Below are 22,510 nucleotides of genomic sequence, written 5' to 3' on the forward strand. Positions count from 1 at the left end.
GGGTCCCTGACTTTTGTCTGCCTCAGTGGGGCCAGCAGGATGGCAGAGGACAGCTCCAGTCAAGGTTGGCCTAACTTGCACTGGTGCCTGAGACCTCCAGGGAAAGATTGAAGGGCTTTGTGGATAAATCTTCAGCCTGGATGTCAGGTTTACTTGAGGATCCAGAGCTCACCTGAAGAATGGGGTGGTTGGTATAAGATCCCTGGGTGACTAGGGACAAGCACCTGGGTTCCTTGTTCCCAGGGAATGTTCTGCAATCTCCAGCATTGGTCAGAAGAAGTTGTTTCCAGAATCAGCTCAGAAGCCATGCCCCCTGAAATCGAGAACGTGGAGGTAAGTTCTAGACTGGCCATAAGTCCTACAGGGGCCTGTTGGAAAGAGTAAGTGGACACAGAAGCACTGAGTGAGGTCATGTGGAGTGGGGAATCTGGTAAACGAGAGGGTTTGAGCTGGTTCTAAAGAGGCACCCACAAATGTTCCAGGAACCATGGTTTCACAGGGTGCGGCATGCAGAATTTCTCAGGAATTGCAAACCTGTTCCCTGTGTCTAAGGTCACTGTCAGCAAATAATCTACAGGTTTCCTGGATTCTCAGAGCCTTTCCGGGCATGTTCACCTCATGGCCATCACCCTGGGACTGAAAGAAGATCCTGTAGTCCTAGGATGTGGCTTTTGTGACCCAGCTAGTGTTCCTGATGTCTCTGCACACCATGGCTTTGGCTGTTTTTGCTGCCGCTCTCCCAGGGCTCCAGGGAAAGAAGTGGTTGAATCAACATATGGATCCAGATCTATGTTTAAAATTTTGGAAACTGTTTTTTCAAAAGGTAAATAAAATGTCAGTTCAGCGAAACTTGTTATGTGGTTGTAGCTGTGTCCCTGGTCTAGAAATCATGCTTCATGTCAAGAAGGAAACGTTAGCTGGGAGGTATGTTTGGGGAGAGAGCCACCAACCCTGGACTTGAGGGGCTTTGGGCCATGGTGCTCAGCCAGTACTGTGGGTTGGGGTTGGAAACCACTGCTTCCTTTAGCTTCAGTGATTACTCTCACCCACCCCCTGATGGCAGGAGGGGTGGTGGCCACGTGGGGTAGGACTCTACAGAGTTCTCGGCCAGTCTGCTCAATGTCTCTCCAACACTGTAAGGCATACGCCCACCACCAGGCCTGCTCAGGCCCTTCTCCCTGTGTGTAATAATTGTCTGCCCCTGGCATGGCAGTCTGTGTGGAAGCAGAGTTAGAGTCCAGCTGAGCCGAGTAGGGCTCAGATGACAAACAAGTGGGGGTAGGGTAGACTAAACCAAACTCCTCACCCCAGCCAAAAGGGCCGGCATGACCTGTTTCCTGACCTCTTGGCCTTCTTCTCCTCTTCATGGGCCACTGGGTCTCCTCATTGTTCATTCCTGCCTGGGGCCTCTGCACTGTGGCCTTCTGGCTGGAATACCCTTCCCCTGGAGTCACCTCCTCAGCTCTCCCCAACCAATCTGCAGTAGCAGCCATCACTTTTGTCACCTCTGCTTCATTTCCTTCATAGCTCCAGCCACCCTACAATGACGCTGCTTTAGTCTGTTTGCACGTTAAATCTCTGTACTGCACATCAGATGGAGATGAAATGTATCTACCACAGAGCTCAGGCAAGAGCTTGACACACAGTAGGACTCCAGGGAATGTTTGGCTGCTCTGAAGGACTGTGCTGGGCCCAGACCACAGCCCTGTCATCAGAGCTGACTCGGGAGGGAGAAGGTAGGAGAGCACAGGGAAAGAGTAGTACATCCCCCTTCCTGCACTCCCTGAGTGCTTACACACCTACCCCAGGCTGGGTAAACTGCTGCTGTGCTCTGGAGACTGAACTCACCCAGCAGAGACAAAACCCATAGGGGCCCTCCTGCATGAAACAGACATTCTAGTAGGTGATGTAGACCGAATGTTCTGTCCCCCCCAAATACATAGGTTAAAACCTAACCCTCCATGTTTGGTATTTGGAGGTGGGGGCCTTTGGGAGATGATTAGGTCATGGGGGAGGAACCCTCATGAATGGGATTAGCGCCCTCATAAAAGAGACCCTCTGAGAACTCCCTCTCTCCTTCCACTGTGTGAAGACACAGAAGACAGCTATTATCCAGTATCCTCACCAGACACCAAATCTGCTGGCACCGTGATCTTGGATTTTCCAGCCTCTAGAACTGTGAGAAATTTCTATTATTTATTAGCCACCCAGTTTATGGTATTTTTGTTCTGTCAGTTGGAATGGCCCAAGACACAGGGAGACAGACATCCCTTAAGAAACCACACAACTGGCAACTGTGAGCAGGGTTGTGGAGGGGCCCCGAGTGTGTCAATGAGGCCCCTCCTGACGTTCTGCATTTCTGTCTCCTGGGGGCTCAGGTGACCTCTGCAATTGGCTTTTACCTTTTAGTGAAGGGAAGAAGTTATTATGGCTTGTATGTGTCATGGTTGCTTCTTTTGTTGTAACTTTTAAAAAACTGAGCATTTAATGATTCTTCTTTACACTCCATAGGGTTTATTCTTATTTCACTAGTATACATGGAGACACACACACAAATATTTCTCCCCTGGTACTGTTTTAGGTACATTCCATATGTTGTGATATCCTCTGTTTTCATTTTCATTCAAAATACTAATTTTTCTTTTGATTTCATCTTTGACCATGGATTATTTACAAGTGTGCTATTTAGTTTCCAAGTGAGGGTTTTCCACACATCATACTATCCTTGACTTCTTATTGAATTCTCTCATAGTCAGGGTCCATACTTTGTATTATTTCAATTCTTTTCCATTTATCAAGCCTTGTTTTGTGGCCCAGAAGATGCTCCATTTTGGTAAATGTTCTATGTGCCTGTGAAAAGAATGTGTATTCTGCCTTTATTGGATAGAATGTTCTATAAATGTCAATTAGGTCAAGTTGGTTGGCAGTGTTGTTCGTCTTCTCTGTCCTTACCGATTATCTGGGATGGATGTGGACATCTCCAACTATAATTGTGGATTTGTCTATTTCTCCTTGCAGTTCTATCAGTTTTTGCTCCATGTACCTTGAAGCACTGTTAAGTATATTAACATTTAGGACTGTCATGTGTCTTGATTAATTAATCTCTCAACCGGCATGGGGTCAGTTCATTCCTTAACCCTCTCAGAGGCAATGGGAATGAAGCCATTCCAGTGAGCCTAGGACAATCCCAACACCCTCCAGGAAAGGAGAAGGGAGGCAAAGGGAGGTGTTCTCTCCATGTATATGTAGGTGACTGCTGCAAATATTTGGATCCAGGCAGCTAGAAAGAGGTTTATGCTCCAGAGGTGAGACAGTGCTGCCTGAGCTGCTCAAAAAGGGCAGAGTAGCTTCTGAAAGCTCTTCCACATTAGTGACACATTAGGTAATTTCTTTGTGGGTATTCTGCTGCATGAAGTTGGATGTAGCTGAAAATTTTCTCACGAAGATCATTTCTACAAGGCTCCACTCAGGTATGAATCCTCTTATGCTGAGCAAGGTTGCAGAGGCGGCTGAAGATTTTCCCACAGTGGCCACACTCGTAAGTCCTTTCTCTGGTGTGAACTATCTGGTGTCGAACAAGTGTTGATCTTTCACTAAAGGCTTTCCCACATTGGCTGCATTCATAGGGCCTTTCTTGTGTGTGAACTCTCTGGTGACGAACCAGGTGAGAGTTATTGCTGAAGGCTCTCCCACATTCACTGCACTCATAAGGCCTTTCCCCAGTGTGAACTCTCCAGTGATAAATGAGGCTGGACTTGCGGCTAAAGAACTTCCCACATTCAGTGCACTCATAAGGCCTTTCTCCAGTGTGAACTTTCTGATGTTTAATAAGAATGGAGTTTTGGCTAAAGAATTTCCCACATTCACTACACTCATAAGGCCTTTCTCTTGTGTGAACTCTCCAGTGCTCAATGAGACTGGAACTGTGAGCAAAGGCTTTCCCACATTCGTTGCACTCGTAAGGCCTTTCTCCAGTGTGAATTCTCCAGTGCTGAATCAGGCTGGAGTTGCGACTGAAGGCTTTTCTACATTCACTGCACTCATAAGGCCTTTGACCAGTATGTACTTTCTGGTGCTGAATGAGGGTGGAGCTATTGCTGAAGGCTTTCCCACATTCACTGCATCCAAAAGGCCGTTCTCCGGTGTGAACTTTCTGATGTCGAAGGAGGTGAGAGCTTTGGTTGAAGTCTCTTCCACATTCAGTGCATTCAAAAGGCCGTTCTCCAGTGTGGACCTTCTGATGCTGAGCAAGGTTGGAGTTATTGTTAAAAGCTCTCCCACACTCACTGCACTCATAAGGCCTTTCTCCAGTGTGAACCCTCCAGTGCTGAATGAGAGCAGAGCTGCGGCTGAAGGCTTTGCTACACTGATTGCACTCATAAGGTCTTACTTGGGTGTGGACTTTCTGGTGCCGAAGGAAATTGGAGCTTTGGCTGAAGGCTCTGCCACATTTGCTGCACTCAAAAGGTCTTTCTCCAGTGTGAACTTTTTCATGCCGAGTGAGGTGTGACCTGTTATTGAAGGCTTTCCCACATTCACTGCATTCATAAGGCCTTTCTCCTGTGTGGATTCTCTGGTGATGAACAAGTGTGAGTTTGTGGCTGAAAGTTTTCCCACAGTCACTGCACTCATAGTATTTTACTCCAGTATGAAATTTCTGGTGCTTCCTCAGCTTAGACGGATGACTAAAGGCCTTGCCACACTCCTTACATACGTGAGATGTTTCTCCAGTGTGAAACTTCTGGTCATTAACAAGAGTTAATTTCTCCTCTAAGGAATTTTCAACTCTTAGGCATCTAAATGGTATCTCTTCAGAGTGAGTTCTCAGGTGGTTGAGGAGGACAGAACTCTTCTGGAAGGCTTTTCCACAGTCACTGCACTTGAAGGGCTTCTGTGAGGCATGGACTTCTGGGAGCTGCCCAAGACTGGAAGGGTGTGGTAAGGCCTCCCTGCACTTTGTGCTGCTGTGTGGCTTCCCACTGCCATCTGTGTTTGGGTGCTGGAGGAGGTCATGGCTGTCCGAGACATCCTTACCACCTAACCCACATGTAAAGGGCTTCTCTGATAGACAGACTATTGAGCTCTGCACAAACAAGTCCCTGTCCTTGTCCCATTTGAAGGGCTTTTCTCCACTGCACTCCTTCTGATGCTGGTGAAGGTTTGCACCAAACCAAAACTCTCTGCCACATGCTACACATGTGTAGGGAGTCTCCTCAGCATGTGTTCCTTGATGTACATCCAGGTGCAAAATGTCTTTCAAGAATGGGTCACACATGTCACAACTGTCAGCCTTCTGGGTGGAAGGATGTGCACTGAAAATCCTGACCTGTGACACCACATCTACAGAAGCATCCTGCTTGGAACATACCTCCTCATCTTCCACTCCATGCCAACAACCTGAAAGCCGAGCAATTTCTGGTTAACTGAGTGTTCCACTTAGTGGAAAGGGTGATTTCATTAGAAATGTGTGACTGACACATACAGAAATGGGCCCAAGAGTTTGTTGATAGGCCAAGGGGGCCAGAGTAAGAGTGAAAGGCTCACTGTGCAGGACAGGGCCCAGCAAGCCACAGAGTAAAGGGGCCTTACCAGAGGCATGGACACAGAGGCAAAGAACTTGAAAATACATTTCTCAAAGAAAGATAAATATACACAAATGGCCAGTAAGTACATGAAAAAATGCTCAACAGCATTAGTCATTGGAGAAATGCAAACTCAAACCACAATGAGATACCACCCCACCAGGATAGCTATAAGAAAAAAGATAGTAACAAGTTGTTTATGAGGAAGTAGAGAACTCAGAACACTCATACACTGCAGTGGGAATATAAAATGGTGTTGCTAGTTTGGGAAACAGTTTGTGAATTCCACTGCTATGTATCTACCCAAGAGCAATGAAACATATCTACACAAAAACTTGTACATGAACGTTCATAACAGCCATAATTTTTGTAACAGTCGAAAAGTGGAAACAAGCCAAATGCCCATCAACTGACGAATGGATTAAAAAACGGGTATATCGATACAATGGAATATTATTCAGCCATAAAAATGAACAACATATAACTGATATGTGCTGCAACATGGATGAACCTCAAAAACATTATGCTAAGTGAAAGCCAGTCACAGAAAAATGTATATTGTATGATTCCATTTGTATAAAATATCTAGAATAAGCAAATTTACATAGTCAGAAAGTAGATTAGTGGTTGCCTAAGACTCAGGAGGAAGGGATGAGGGGGGATGTAGAGTGACTGCTAAAGGCTATAAAGTTTTTCTTTAGGTAATGAAAATGTTCTAAAATTAGAGTATAGTGATATTTATTACCTCTAATTTTTAAAAATTTTAATTGAAGTATGTTGTGTTAATTTATGCTGTACAGCATAGTGATTCAATTACACATATATGTACAATTCTTTTTCATATTCTTTTGCATTATGGTTTATCACAGGATATTGAATACAGTTCCCTGTTCTATACAGTAGGACCTTGTTTATCCATCCAGTAGGTACTAGGGTGCATCTGCTAATCCCAAACTCCCAATCCATCCCTCCTCCAACTCCCACCCTTGGCAACCACAAGTCTGTTCTCTGTATCTGTGAGTCTGTTTCTGCTTCATAGATATGTTCATGTGTCGTATTTTAGATTCCACATATAAGATCTCACGTGGTACTTGTCTTTCTCCTTATGACTTACTCCATTTAGTATGATAATCTCTGGTCCATCCACGTTCCTGCTAATGGCATTATTTCATTGTTTTCTAAGGCTGAGTAATATTCCATTGTATATATACACCACATCTTCTTTACCATCTGTTGAGGGACATTTAGACAAATGGAGACATTTGTCTCCATGCCTTGGCTATTGTAAATAGTGCTGCTGTGAACATTGGGGTGCATGTATCTTTTCAAGTTTTCTCTGGATATGTGCTCAGGAATGGGATTGTTGAATCATATGGCAACTCTATTTTTAGTGTTTTAAGGAACCTCCATACTGTTTTCCATAGTGGCTGCACCAATTTACATTCCCCCCAACAGCATAGGAGGGTTCCCTTTTCTCTACACCCTCTCCAGCATCTGTTATTTGTAGACTTTTTAATGATGGCCATCCTGCTCAGTGTGAGGTGGTACCACATTGTAGTTTTCATTTGCACGTCTCTAATAATTAGTAATGATTAGCATCTTTTAATGTGCCTATTGCCCATCTGTATGTCTTCTTTGGAGAAATGTCTATTTAGGTCTTCTGCCCATTTTTATTTTTATTTTTCTTAATTTATTTATTTTATTTTTGGCTGTGCTGGGTCCTTGCCACTGCACATGGCCTTCTCTCTGGCCACAGCAAGGGGGGGGCCACTCCTCGCTGTGGTATGCAGGCCTCTCGTTGCAGTGGCCTCTCCAGCTGCAGAGCATGGGCTCCAGGCGTGCGGGCCCTAGCATTTGTGGCACACAGGCCCAGCAGGTGTCTGCCCATTTTTCAATTGGATTTTTTGTTGTTGTTACTGAATTGTATGGGCTGTTTGTATACTTTGTAAATTAAACCCTTGTCAGTTGTATCATTTGCAAATATTTTCTCCCAGTCCGTAGGTTGTCTTTTTGTTTTGTTTATGGTTTCATTTGCTGTGCAGAAACTTGTAAGTTTGATTAGGTCCCATTTCTTTATTTTTATTTCTATTGCCTTGGGAGACTGACTTAAGAAAACTGGTATGATTTATGTCAGAGAACATACTGCCTATGTTCTTTTCTAGGAGTTTTATGGACTATGGTGATATTTATACAATGAGAACATATGAAAAACCACTAAACTGTACACATTAAAAAAGTGAACGTCGGGGCTTCCCTGGTGGCACGGTGGTTGGGAGTCCACCTGCCAATGGGGGGGACACAGGTTCGTGTCCCGGTCCGGGAGGGTCCTACATGCCGCGGAGCGGCTCAACCCGTGAGCCATGGCCGCTGAGCCTGCGCGTCTGGAGCCTGTGCTCCACAACGGGAGAGGCCACAGCGGTGAGGGGCCCGCGTACCACAAAAAAAAAAAAAAAAGTTGAACGTGGGACTTCTCTGGTGGTCCAGTGGTAATGAATCCATCTTCCAATGCAGGTGAGACGGGTTTGATCCCTAGTCAGGGAACTAAGATCCCACATGCTGCGTTGCAACTAAGCCTGTGTGCCACAACTACTGAGCCTGTGAGCCTTAACAAGGCAGCCCGTGTCCCACAAACTACAGAGCCCACGTGCTCTGGAGCCTGCATGCCACAACTAGAGAGAAGCCTGTGTGTACTGCAACAAAGAGCCTGCATGCTGCATCAAAGATCCCACTCTCCTCAACTAAAACCTGACACAGCCGAAAAAAAAGGTGAACGTTATGATATGTGTCAGTAAAGCCATTTAAAAAAAAATGTCTCTGGGAGAAGGGGAAGAACCTAGGCATGGCCCCACACTAGGTCACCCTGCCAGGAACTGGTCAAGCTCAGTGGGATCCTTTAGGCAGACCAGAATGCCTGATCCCCAACCTCTTCTCCCACAAGGCCTCTGTGGGACCTAACAGCTATTAGGATTGCTCATCAGGCTGCTCAGGGAAAAACAGGGCGAGTGCATACAGCTCAGTCCCAGCACTCACAGCACCTACAACAGGAAACCTGGGAAGGAAGCAGTGTCCATGGTCCAGCTTTGGGATGAACAGAGCTTTCTGTGGGGAGAAGGCAGAAGGCAGATGCTGGCCACCAGGCTGGGCAGGGCATAAGGGCCTTACCAAGTGAGGTTATGAGCTCCAAGTTCTCCAGCATCACACTGTGGTACAGCTGCCTTTGGGCTGCATCAAGGAGCCCCCACTCCTCCTTGGAAAAGTGCACGGCCACATCCTCAAAGGTCACCAGACTCTGCAATGATGAGACAGCTAAGCCAGGGGGCCAATAGGTGGGGTGAATAACAAACAAATAGTCAAATGGGCACATCCAGGCCCTTAACCTGTGACTCAGACTTCTGCCACATCTACCACTGTCATCTCCTCTTCTCATGACCCCCTCAGTCCATCCTCCCCTCACCTACCTGCAGCTCACCCCCTTCTCCTCAGAGAAGACCCTCAGAGAAGCCCCTCACCTCAGAGAAGACAACAGGTGCTGGCACCACTGGTGTCCTTCTCTCCTCGTACTCCCACTGGCCACTGTATCCAGACCAAACCAAACAAGAGGAACAAATGGAAGGTGGATAGATGGATGCTGTTTTAGCTCTAGGTTGGCACACAGCCCACTTCCCCCATTGGACAATTTCCCTTGTGTCCTCCAGGTCACACCTCCCAAATATAAGAAAATTTGGGCTCTGTTTTCTTCCTTAAGCCTCTAGTACCAGGGCTCATTCCCTTACCTTGTACACATAGGACCATACCTTCCTCATATCTCCACTCCCCACAGCCCGCAATACCATCGCCCCTCTCCCTGGCCACACCACAAGCATCTCCCTAGTGTACCCATATACCACTATGTACATAGCTTGCCGACAAAGGCAAGCAAAATCCAATACTAACCTTGGACTGCCCTTGATCGCCAAAACTTCCCACTGACAGAGACAGCCCTCACCCCTCTATTTAATGCCTCCCTTCTTTGCTCTGCTGCTTCAACCTTGCCCCCCAGAACCATGAGTAAGATCTCAAACACCCTTATTCTCTTCCAGCTCTGACCTTGTGCATGCTGTCCCTTCACCAGTCATAGCTGTCCTTGCCCTTCCTAATACACGAATCCCAGACCCGCTGGCCCCCACTCTTGGCTTAGGAACTCTTAGCTTGGGCTGACCCTCTATGTCCCTGCTACTCCAATAGCCTGACAAAAACCCCTGGACCCAAGGAGGATAGCCACAAAAACCTGGTGAGCTGTAGAGAGGTAAAACAATGTAACCTCGGGCCCCTCTGTTATCCTACCTCAGTTACTTCCATGCTTCATTTTTCATCCCAAGTCTACACTCTACTCAGAGGCTTGGTCATCATCGTGTACCCAGCTCACAGCTGCACACAGTATCTAAGCACAAGCCTCCACCCCTTAGATGTCTCCAGCCTGGACCCGGCAGAAAGCACACTTGGCACCTCAATTTGGCAGTCTCTGGGACATTGTTTTTTAATATTTATTTATTATTTATTTAGGCTGTGCTGGGTCTTAGTTGCGGCATGTGGGATCTTTAGTCGTGGCATTTGGACTCTTAGTTGTGGCATGCGGACTTCTTAGTTGCGGCATGAGGACTCTTAGTTGCGGCACACATGTGGGATCTAGTTTCCCGACCAGGGATCAAACCTGGGCCCCCTGCATTGGGAGCACAGAGTCTTACCCACTGGACTACAAGGGAAGTCCCTCTGGGCCATTTCAAATACAAAAAGGCCAAAACCCAACTCTTTATCTTCCCTCTGAAATCTACTCCTCGCACCAACTTCCACATCCGGAAAACCTATCAGGGTCAACCATGATACCTCATTGCCACACATCAGGAAATCTAGTCCGTCCTACTTAAAAAGCACATCCAGGAGCCAACCACTTCTCCTACCTCACAGGCACCTCTCTGCTCCAGCCACAAAGAGCACACACCTGGACTACTGCAGTCTCCTCCTCAATGGTCTTCCTGCCTGAAACAGCACCCCACCTGCCAGTCTCTTCTCCACCCAGCATCCAGAGGGAGCTTGTTAAGATCTGAGTCAGAACACCTCCCTCCTCTGCTCTACACTTGCCGTGACTCGCATCACACTGCGAACAGAGGCCCAGCACCTCACTCTGCTATTCCAGGCCTGCTTCCAGTTCCCCTGCTTGTTATTTTCACCTGACGAAATGGAGACCTGTGGTTTCCCTGAACACTTCCACCTTATACTCACCTCCAAGCAACTGGCACATGCTGATCCCTGTGCTAGGGGCACCTTTCCAGACCTTATCCCACGTGATCCGCTCCATTTAACCTCTGGCCTAGGCTCCGGATGCTAGGGGAAAGTGACTCTCAGGGCCCCAGACTCATGTGCAGGTGAAGAATTCGGGACACGACCATTCTCTAACGGGCTCCAGGCACAGAAGGGGGGGATCCCAGCGGGTGAGGACCTGTGCACCCGCCACTCACCTGCGCCGGGTCCATCTGCGACGCTTCAGGCCCGGTCACAACCTGTGGGCTGGGCGGGGCCCTGCCAGGCGGCGACGGGGAAGAGCCCAGCGGGCTCATCCGAACCCCCACACCCACTGGGTGGAGTGACCGCAGGCTGACGGTCGCACTCAAGGCCTTTTGTCTTCCCCAGTATGATATAGGAGCTGTCTCCCGGGAATGTGGGACGAAGGCGGGGCGCGGAGACTCTCTGCGTCCGTTCCACTTCCGGGAAAACCGAGGCTCAGGAAGGAAGGGCCGTCAGCCGACGGTAAAAGTGACTGCCAAGGTGCGATGACGGTTCCAGCACGACCCCCCCGGCCCCCTTCGCCGCACGTCCCAGCAGCTGTTTGCGCACAGCCCAACCCGCCGCAAAACGAAGACTGCAATGGCCGTGCCGGAAGTCCCGCCCCACCCCCTGAGGCCCACGCGAAAACGCCCAAATCCTGACCCTTCACTGGTTCAAGGCTCGCGGCTGACTATGACGCTTTTCCCGGAGCCAATCGCGGTGCCGCCTAGTCGTTGCCTAGGTGATCAGGAGGGACGCACGTTGCGTCACGTCTCACGAGACACGAACTACATTACCCAGAAACACCCTCGCCGTGCGACCGCACACAGTGTTGACCAATGAGAGCCCAGGATAGGGACCAATGATCACCTAAGGGAGGGGGCGTTTCCGAAATGGCCGCGCCGGCGGGGGCGGGACTTCCGGGGTCGGACCATTGCTTCTTTGTCCCGCCTTTATGTCGGCACTTCGTGGAGTGTCGTAGCTGCTGGGCTGTGGACAGCATCCAGGAGGCTCCCCGGGCCCGCGGAAACGGGAGTAGGGTAGGTACGAGAGCCTTGGTGGTCCACCCGCTGTGCCTTGTACGCCCCATGACCGCAGCGAACGTCCCGCCTCCCCGAGCTCGCGTGTCCTCGGCTGTCGGGGGACCGCCTGGCGCCGGGGTGCCCTGCGGATACCTCCGTCAGGGCCCGTCTGTGTCCGTGGCCGCCCCGGAGTCGTCGCCCTGTGCGTTGTGTCCACTTTACGGAGAAGAAGACCCAGGCTCGAAAACCAGCCATTCCGAGGTCTTGACCCATTATGTAGCTGGACTGCGGGCGTGATAAGCGAGCCGATCGACTAGGCACGGATGAGGTAGAGTCTCCTGGCCTCCACCTGGCTGGACTCCGAATCCCAGTGCCCCAAGTCCCTGACTCAGCCTCAGGCCTGGGTGTTCAGGACAGTGGAACGTTCACAGGTCGGGGGATCTCCCTTTCAGAATCCAGTATGATAAAATGTGGAGGGTGCAGGCGGAGGAATGTGCATGTGCGAAGACTTGGAGGTGAGACTGACCTGAGCATTCAGGAAAGTTTTCCAGTCTCCGTTGCGGGTAACCGAGAGCGTGAGGATAGGAGTCCTAAGTCTGTTGACGGGCTGAGGATGCTGGGAGTCACAGAAATTTTTCATTAGAAGATGGATGGCTATGATCTGAGTTAGGATTTTGAAACTATCCCAGTGGATCCCGCGTAAACACACTGAGCAGCCTTGTGGGAGAGGGGTTGTGGTGGGGCTGAAAGCAGGCAGCTTCATGAGGTTGCTGCTGCAGGTATATGTTGGGTGGCCTGCTCAGAATAGAAGCAGGAGAGGTGGGAGAGATACTCAGATTCTGGATGCGTCTTTCAAAGTGGAGTCGATGGGACCTCCAGTTACACGTGGAGAGTGAACGTAGTGGAGGGTAAAGGACCACCGTAAGTGTTCAGATAAAGAATGAGATGGAGAAAGGAGGTTGGCAGGAGGAGTACATTTGGGGGAAGATTAGCAGTTGGATTTTGTACGGGTAGAGACTGAGTTGTCTGGAGGCCTCTCGGTGGAGGTGGCACATGTGCCCGTGAACAGATAGGGGATTTTGATTTGGCCTCCTGATGTCCAGACTGCAGTGCACTGGTGGCCTGGACCAGGGAAGATGCTGAGAATGGGATTTTGGAAGGAAACTCTTAGGTTGTTACAGATAGGCCTTGAGGTGAGTGTGGGGTGTCCAGACTAAGGACCAATAGCTGAGTAGATGAGGTGGGTGCAGAAAAAGAGAAGCATTGTCCAAACACCAATGGACATGGGGAGAGTGCATACCCAGGAGGACGGCCCATGCTCTCAGATACGAAAGGGTGGGCAGGTGTGTCAGGGGACAGGGTTTGGGAGACATAAGGGGAAGTGTGTGGCAGGACAGAGACTGGCATGTCAGGTCCAGTGCCCGATGCTTAGAACACATTCATGTGCCCCTTGCCTGCTGTTGCAGGACCCAGTGACCTTTGAGGACAAGGTCGTGTGCCTTTCTTTCGGAAGAAGTGAGGCCCAGTGGGGCTTCTGCTGTGATATGGTGCTGTCTTCACCAGGTCAGGCTGCCAGTTTCCCCGTGAGAGGTGCTGCTGGCCCTAGTGCTGTCCAATGTTCTGCTACCTCTCCTCCCAGACTACAGTATAAACAACCCCCAACACCTTTTGCCTTGGGACCTTGACAACTGTGGTCCAAGGTCAAAAATATCACAACAGGAGTAGCCGGTTATTTTCTTGGTTATTTTCTTGTTATATATATATATATTTCTTGGTTATTTTCTGGTCTGATGAACCAGTCAGGGTCTGTGACTTTTCGGTCCCTCTATCACACCTTCTCCAGTGGAAGTTTCCTGCCAGCTGCCCCTTGTCAGCGCCTTTACTGGCTTTATGGGCACTAACATGGTCATTGATTCAGGGGCCACTGAGCTTTTCTAGTGGGACCTTCCCGGGGTGTTCATTTTGTGAGGTTCAGTTCTCCCAGATGCATAAGTAATCCTCATCCACCTTGGTCTGTCATGGAGTGAATCACCCCTGACCTGGGGCTGGCTGACCTCGCACAAATGCCTTGATCTCCCTTAAGAATTACTGTCTCCACCCACCCCAGTGCGGTCACCCAACTTGAACATCGAAAGGGGACCTAGCTGGTGGATCGGGTGGCTCGAATCAGTTCATGACCAGAGAGACCCATGGAAGACCAGTCCTGGTGAGTGCAAGACAGGTGTGGAAGGGCCTGTGGCAGTGGGCTGATCTCTTACCTGGTACCTGACCTGTGTCTTCTGTTGCCCTGGCATCAATGTGAGTACCCATGCCTCTTTTCTATCTTTCTGACACCCCATCCTAATTTACCCTGACTTCCTGTCCCCTGGCTAAACCCTCTTGGTCCTTTGCCTCTCAGCCTCTCTCTTTCTCCCCTCTTATGACCAGGTCCTCCATCATTGGCCTCCTCTTCACATATCCTTAAATAGTTCTCGAAAACCTGTTCTTCCATGAGCCTGACTTGTCCCTCTGAGGAAGGTGGGCACAGTGTCAGGGGTCCCAGGCCTGGACTCCCCTCACTGCACAGCACCTGTCTGTCACCAGACACTGAGGCCCTGCCAGCTCCACATTCTGCAGAATCCACAGAGAACTGACACTGAAAGAGACACCTGATCAATGCACAGCAAATGGAGAGGTGTTCAAGGAGAGGTGTTCCCTTTTCTACCACCAAAAAAAACTTAAGAATGGGGGAAAAAATCCCAAGTGCATTTTGAAGGCCTTCACCTTTGTCTCCATCCTGAGAAAGCAGGAGTACGTTCACACCTTTGAATGTTACATGAGAAAGCCTCCAGCCAGACCTCTATTTCCATTGAGCACCAAAATATTTGCCCCATAGAAAGCCCTTATGAGGGCAGGGAGTGTGGCCCAAAATTTTGAGCAAAATTTTGCACTTCCCCCTGTACCAAATCATTCACACTGATAAAGGACTCACAAATGTGGAGAACGGGCATCTCCATTCAGAGCTCCACTCTTGTTAGCACCAGAAAATTCACACCAGGCAATAGTTGTGCAAATGCAGTAACTACGTGAAAACTTCCAGGAAAATATGAAACCTGTTTCATGCAGTCCCCATCAGAGAAAGGCATGAGCACAGCTAGTGTTGGAAAACCTCCTCTCAGAGTTAATCCTGTTTTGCAGCAGCAAGTTACCACGTTGTGAGTGAGGTAAGTAGGAGGGCAAAAAGCTGCAGCTCCTGCCTGTTCCGCGTAGAACGCTTCACACTGGAGAAGGATCCTGTGTGTACAACTGACCTGGGAGAGGTGTCAGCCACACTTCCTTCTTCCCAATGCGAGAAACCTCACTCTGGAGAGAAGCCTTCTGAGGGCAGGGAATACAGTAAAGTCTTCAGCTCTCCACCCCCCTTTTTTAACGTTTTATTTAAAAAATCAGCCTCTTTTTTTTAACCTTATCAATATAAGAGAATTAACACTCAAGAAAGAGCCTACATGAGTAGCCTTCAGGCAGAAGCTGGACCTTGTATAGAAGGACCGCCACCAGAGGAGACACTCCAGGACTGCCCTGTGCATGGGGAAGCCTGAAGGGGCAGTGTTGTACTTTGTGACTTGTTGGGGGACTTTGGGAGAGTTGTCGCACCACTGGCTCTGAGGGAAGAAGCCCTTCTGTGTTTGATGGTCACCTCACAATTGCTCAGCATAAAGCAGGCTCTGTTCCCTGTTTGCAGTGCCCTGGAGAGTGATGGCCCTGCACCCATTGGCATGACGTCATGCTGCTCTCCCATGACTGAGTAGGGCATGGACTTCACTCCTGCTCTGAGCAAGGGGCCTGATGGGATGGCTTCTGGGGGCCTTCTGGGTAAGGTTCCCATTATTCATGGACATTGTGAAGTCTGCATTTGATATCAGTGATGCCTTCATAGAGCTGCTTCAAGTACTCATAACATGATGGTTTTGTGCATTCCTGTCATTCAGCCCTGGTACTGTTTGACAGTGACTACATCACTAATTTACCTTTGATATTGGAGTCCTATTTAGTGGATGGAGTGAATTGAGAACATTGAATTGAGAGGTGCTCCCAAATTAGCCATTGGGCTGAAAAAAGGCACAGCAGCAAGGCATGGAGCATGTGTCCAGCTGTGACTCAATTTGCATTTCTTCCCCATGTCCCTGTGAAATGAAAGGATGGAAGCCTCTGTTCTGAAGCTTCTGACCTGGAGTTCTCCTGGGGAAGACAGTGTTTGGTCTGGAAGAAGCAAGATGATGGTCTCTGTTCCAGGGAATACCTCCCTCCAACAATACACCCAGTATAAGTATACAATTTAATGATTTTTAATTAATGTAAAGAGTTCTGCAGCCATTATCTTACCCCATTCCCATTGCCCCAAAAAGCTCCTTATATCATGTATCAGTATTTTATTCCATTTTATTGCTGAATGATATTCTCTTGTGCAGATATACCAAAATGTGTCCATCACCAATTGATGGACTTTTAAATTTTTTTCAGTTCTTGGCAATTAGAAATAATGCTTCTAGGAATATTTGCTTACAAATCTTTGTGTAGACATATGTTTTCGTTTCTGTTGGGTAAATGCCTAGGAGTGGAATTGCTGAGTCATATGATACTTTTATGTTTAACTCTTTAGAAACTCCAAAGCCATTTTCCAAAGTGACTGTGCCATTAACTGTACAGTACAGTGGCATTAAATAAATTCACACAGTTGTGCAACTGTCACTCCTACACATCTTCAGAAATTTTTCATTATCCTAAACTGAAACTCTACCCATTAAGCAGTCATCTTACTGGTGTTTTAATCTACATTTTTTTTTGTGAGTAATGATGTTGGGCATCTTTTCATGTACTTATTAACCATCTCTTTATCTTTTGTGATGATAATTGGGTTGTCTTCTTATCATTGAATCGTAAAGTTCTTAATAGATTTTATATTCAGAATCCGTATATATATACACAAGCACTTTCAGTCTGTGGCTCATCTTTTAATTTTCTTTTCTTTTTATTTATTTATTTACTTGGTTGCACCACGTCTTAGTTGCAGAAGGTGGGCTCCTTAGTCGCGGCTCACGAGCTCCTCAGTTACAGCACAGGGGCTCCTTAGTTGTGGCATGCGAACTCATAGTTGTGACATGCATGTGGGATCTAGTTCCCAGACCAGGGATCGAACCCGAGCCCCCTGCATTGGGAGCGCAGAGTCTTTAACCACTGTGCCACCAGGGAAGTCCCTTAGTTTTCTTAATGGTGTGTCTTGAAGAGCAAAATTTTACATTTGAAGTATAATTTATTAGTTTTTCCTTTTATGTATTGTCATAATGTCATACCTAAAAAATTCTTTGCCTAACCAAAAGTCAAAAATTTTCTCTGTTTTCTTCTGTAAATTTTATAGTTTTAGCTCATATATTTATGGTCTTTTTCGTGGTAATGTTTACATATGGTGTGAGATAAGGATCTAAATTCATCTTTTTGCATGTGAATATCTAATTTTCCCAGAACCACTTGCTGAAAAGGCATCTTTCCACATTGTACCTTTGTTGGAAATCAATTAAGGGCATTTTGGTACTCTCAAATCTATTCTATTGATCTGTATGTTTGGCCTTATGCCAGTACCACATTGTCTTGATTACCTTAGATTCATAGAAACTTTTTTTTTTTAATTGGCCTTGCTTTGGCTTGTGAGATCTTAGTTCCCTGACCAGGGATCGAATCTGTGACCCCTGCAGTGGAAGTGGGGAGTCCTAACCACTGAACTACCAGGGAATTCCCAGCTTTATAGAAACTTTTGAAATTAGGTAAGGTAAATCCAACTTTGATCCTTGTCAAAATTCTTTTGTCTGTTGTCTTTTGCGTATCTATGAGTTTAGGATGAGCATGTTAGTTTCTACCAAAAATGTCAGCTGTGGTTTTGATAAGGATTGCATGGGATCTATGCATCAATTTGGGAGTATTGTCATTTTAACACATTGAGTCTTTTTTTTGTTTTGTTTTTTGGCTGCGTTGGGTCTTAGTTGCCCCATGTGGGCTTTTTTTCCCTCTAGTTGCGGTGAGTGGGGGCTGTTCTTCGTTGTGGTGCACGGGCTTCTCATTGCAGTGGCTTCTCTTGTTGTGGATCATGGGCTTCAGTACTTGTGGTGTGTGGGCTGAGTAGTTGTGGCTCACGGGCTTAGTTGCTCTGCGGCATGTGAGATCTTCCTGGACCAGGGCTCAAACCCGTGTGCCCTGCATTGGCAGGCAGATTCTTAACCACTGTACCACTGTCCCACACATTGAGTCTTCTAATCCATGAACATGGAATGTCTCTCAGCAGTTTCTCTTAGCACTGTTTTATAGTTTTCAGAGTACAAGTATTGCACTTCTTTTGTTAAATTTATTACCATTTTAATCTTTTTTAAGGTACTGTGAATGGAGTTGTTTCATGAATTTCATTTTCAGATTGTTGCTAATATATTTTGGGTTTTATCCTGCCCCTTGCTAAACTTATTTACTATAGAGGTTTTCTTTTTAAAATGGATTCCTTGGGATTTTTTTACATACAGGATCACGTCATCTGCAAATAAAAACACTTTTACTTCTTCCTTTCCAGTGTGTATCCTACTTTGCATATCTGCTCTCCTGGGAAAGGCTGAAAGATTCTATGTTCCAAATCTTTTGATTTGGCTGCTAAGAGCTCACCCAGGGAAGGGAGAGGGCACTCTGAAAACATACCAGTGATCCAGGAGGCGAGGCTGCTGCTTTCTTGTTCTAGAGGATATTTCACATCACACCTCCAGCCGCAATGACAGGAAGCTCTTCTCCTGGGCTAGAAGTCATGTCCTCCGGACACCAGACCCTGAAAGGCAGGGTCACCTTCTTGTATTCCTGTAAGAGCCAGGTGGGTATATTAAGTGGTAAAGGAACACTGGGTATGAGGAAATAGAGAGTGGGGGAGACCGGCAGCCTGGAGTGACTCTGCCCTTTCTGTGAAGCAGTCATGAGTCTGTTGTTTTTTGTTTTTTTTTTGCGGTACGCGGGCCTCTCACTGTTGTGGCCTCTCCAGTTGCGGAGCACAGGCTCCGGACGCACAGGCTCAGCAGCCATGGCTCACGGGCCCAGCCGCTCTGCGGCACGTGGGATCTTCCTGGACCGGGGCACGAACCCATGTCCCCCGCATCGGCAGGCGGACTCCCAACCACTGCGCCACCAGGGAAGCCCATGAGTCTGCTTTGATGACTGAGTCCATGTGGGGTGAGAGTATGCAGACTTTCTGAGGATCTGCAGACCTGCACCTCTGCCAAAGCCATCAATTCAATATAGGGGAATGGGGACTTCCCGAGAAAGCCCGTGCACAGCAACAAAGACACAACACAGCCAATAAATAAATAAATACATAATCTATTACATAGAGGGGGAACTGAGACTTTGTAATATGTCCAGTGGCACACAGCTAATTATCAGCTGTGATGTGTAGCTCCAGATTTTGTGTCCTTTACTGGCTCAGTATCTCTAGAACGCCTATGGTGGTGCCATGAGCTTTAAATAAATAACACATTTTACAGGGAAGCCATGTGCTTATTTGCCATCCAGATATCTTCTTTAGTGAAGTGAGTGTTCAAGTCACTTTTGCCCATTTTTAAAAATTAGGCTGTGGGAGGTCCCTGGTGGTCTAGTGGTTAGGGTTTGTCGCTTTCACTACCATGTCCTGGGTTCAGTCCTGGTTGGGGAACTGAGATCCCACAAGTCCTGTGGTGTGGCCAAAAAAAACAAAAGTTGTAAGAGTTCTTTATATAGTCGAGATTCAAGTCCTTTGTTAGTGTTTTCTTAACAGATAGTTTTCCCAGTATGGCTTACATTTTCATTTTCTTGAGAGTGACTGTTGAAATACAAAAGTTTAACATTTTGATGAAGTCCAATTGATTTGTATTTTTCTTGTTATGCTTTTTATGATATATTTAAGAAATTCAGCAAATCCAAGGTCACTGTGCTTCCTTCTAGAACTTTTATGGTTATAAGTTTTATAGGTATGTCTATGATCAAGTTTGAGTTAACTTTTGCACATGACTTGAGGTATGGGTGGAAGTTTGTTGTTGTAATATATGGCTGTCCAGTTGTTGATTTGGTTGGTTGAAAAAATTACCTTTTCCTCTGTGAATTGCTTTGGTCAGTTTTGGTACATGGAACCCAAAAGTCCACTTGGCATCTGGCTTCAGGCACTAAGTGGATCTGGGGCTCAAGTAACGCTGCCTTCCTCTGTGGCTCATTCACAGATCAGCCTTCCTGGAGAGTCAAGACAGATGTCAGTAGCCCCAGTTCATAGATGCTCAGAGCCATAAGGGCTTTATTTTGGATGTTCTGGCACATGCACATGATCATGTACCCACAGACGCATGTGCGTGCACACACAAACACCCCCCCTCACACACACACACACCCGCAGGCCGGCTGCCCTGCACAGAGCCCTGTTGGGGAGACCACAAGGCAGGTTCAGGTCAAGGACACTTCACCAAATCAAGGACTCTTCACCAAAAGTCTTCATTTTACAGGATCTACACATCGCAGACCATTTGGTGTACAAATGATTCAGCTCTGATGACAGGTGTCTGCCCTACCTTGCTTGGAGGCCTGAGTTCCACATGTCTCAGCTGGACTTTAATTCTGATCCCAAGCCACTCTCCCATGTTGGTGGGAGGCAACTGATACACCCAGGAGAGTGGGCCTGAGCAGGCCAAGGGTCCCTGGATATCTTGTGATGCTAGGGATGAATTGGTACTCTGGGGAAATCAAATGCTTAGAACCAACACACCTTTGTTCAGTATGTTGTGGCATCACCAGGGAAATATTAAGGTTCCAGTAAGTTGGCTGGTGTGACAGAGCCCTGGTGGGGAGAGTAGAAGGTAGGTGAAGGGCTTCATCCATGCACTGGGGGCAGTGTTATGAGGCCTGTCTAACTACAGCTGACAACACGGGTTCAAGGACTTGAGCCATTGATGATGTGTCCACCCTTTGCCAGGAAGCCTGAGGCCCCAAGGTTCAACTGAATGTAACTCTGATCCCAAGCCTCCCAAGTTGGTGGAAGACAATCATTACACCCAGAAGGGATGGTCTGAGTTCAGGGATTCCCTGACACCTTGGGATGCTGGGGAGAGCTCAGGCACATCTGCCACGTGCTCGGCTGACCACAAGCCTGCCAGGAATGCCATCCCTCATATGGTCAGTTTCAGGGAACTGGCGGAGGATTGGGGGGAGGGGTACAGAGAGTCATCCTGAGTGGAGTAGCAGCAGTGCCACTGTCCCTGCTACGTGCTGTGCAGTAAACACTGGGCCAAAAGCCTTCGTGTCTGGGGACCCCCAGGGACTCTTGGGCTCCCTGAAGCCTGGTTTGCTTATTTTCTAAGAGTCACAAGTGTTGGTCCAGGAACACATATGGAACCCATATATATAGTTTGCATTTGTACCTATAAACTTTGAAGTTTGGGGGAAATAGTTTTCAACCTTTATAAAATCTAAAGGCTCCACATAAAAACATGGATCTCTCACTCCTCTTGGAAAACCAGAAAATGGGGCAACCATATGTTGATTCCACCGTCTCTGACCCCTATACCTGGGGACAGCTGTGCCTCAGTGGCAGCAGAAAACAGAAGATGATAAGGCCAATGGCCACCACACTCGCCTGGAATACTGACTGGGCCACTAAAATCCTGGACTGCAGGACCTCCCTTCTCAGTCCCAGGGTTCCTGCCTTTGCAGTGTTGGCCTTGAAGTGAGCAGCTCTGGGAGGCTGTAGGAATTCAAACCACCTCAAGATTATTGTCTGGCAGTGAGCACCTCACCCCTGGTTACACCCCTCAAGTGGCATTGCACTTGTTCTGGAGGACAAGGCAAGAGCATGCAGGACTTCCCTGTACAGCTGAGTCTCTCTTGTGGCCAAGGTCACTGTCAGCAAGTTTGGCAAACACTACAAATCAGGTTTTCTCAGGTGTGTTATTTTTTCCCCGAGAGCTATTGTTTGCTAATTTCTGTGGTATAAATTCCACCATGGCTATTTCAAACTGCCCACTTGATGTTGAACACACTCAGCTCTTGTGAGTGGGTATGATGTGCATGGCCCAGGCACAGCATCGGCCACATCTCCGTTTGTCACAGTCTTCCTGAGCTCAAACCCAGTGTGTCCACACCCACTTATGCTTCTACCTGGCCCCTGTAGATCTTAAATCCAGAGATGCCTACCTACAGATTCTGGACATCAGGGGCCTTACTGGACCCATGGGCAGGTCCCAGGAGACATCCTCCCCTCAACACTTTTGAGGGATGTGGGACATTCCCAGGAATGCTGTGCAGGAATTGCTGGAGATTCCCACACCAGTACTTAAACCCCAAAGCTCTGGGCCCAACAAATAGTCCTGGCACCCAGGATATAAGATTTGGCCCAGAGACCTTCAGTCTGTCCCAGGAGGCCTTGGGCTACAAGGCAAATTAAACTAGACTGCACGCTATTCCTTGCCATCCTACTATCAAAGTCTGGGCCCCCACAAAAGCCCTTCCCTCTCTTGGCACCATTAGAGCCCAATTCTGTTCTCCATCTCTCCCCATACACAATGGACGGAGTCTCAGGATTAAAGATGG

At 47.8% G+C, this 22,510-nt stretch overlaps 1 protein-coding gene across 1 annotated transcript; it reads right to left on the reverse strand.

Moving 5' to 3' along the window:
* Positions 1 to 3,196: 3,196 nt before the first annotated feature.
* LOC309977152 (uncharacterized protein) lies at positions 3,197 to 11,434 on the reverse strand. The gene is made up of 3 exons (XM_082863087.1): positions 11,078 to 11,434; positions 8,745 to 8,871; positions 3,197 to 5,397 (listed from the first exon to the last, which is right to left on the reverse strand). Exons 1-3 carry the CDS (start codon positions 11,174 to 11,176, stop codon positions 3,467 to 3,469), a joined length of 2,157 nt encoding a protein of 718 aa, XP_082719213.1. The 5' UTR covers positions 11,177 to 11,434; the 3' UTR covers positions 3,197 to 3,466.
* Positions 11,435 to 22,510: the final 11,076 nt, after the last annotated feature.

Source organism: Leucopleurus acutus (genome assembly GCF_964270905.1).
Source record: "Leucopleurus acutus genome assembly, chromosome: 20".
NCBI classification, from domain to species: Eukaryota; Metazoa; Chordata; class Mammalia; order Artiodactyla; family Delphinidae; genus Leucopleurus; species Leucopleurus acutus.

Coding starts and splice junctions, on each gene's coding strand:
- LOC309977152 (XM_082863087.1), bottom strand. CDS start 11,176: ATGAGCCCGCTGGGCTCTTCCCCGTCGCCGCCTGGCAGGGCCCCGCCC. Junction 8,872..11,077: donor CGCAGATGGACCCGGCGCAG/GTGAGTGGCGGG, acceptor TCATCATTGCAG/AGTCTGGTGACCTTTGAGGA. Junction 5,398..8,744: donor GGAGCTCATAACCTCACTTG/GTAAGGCCCTTA, acceptor CTCGGCTTTCAG/GTTGTTGGCATGGAGTGGAA.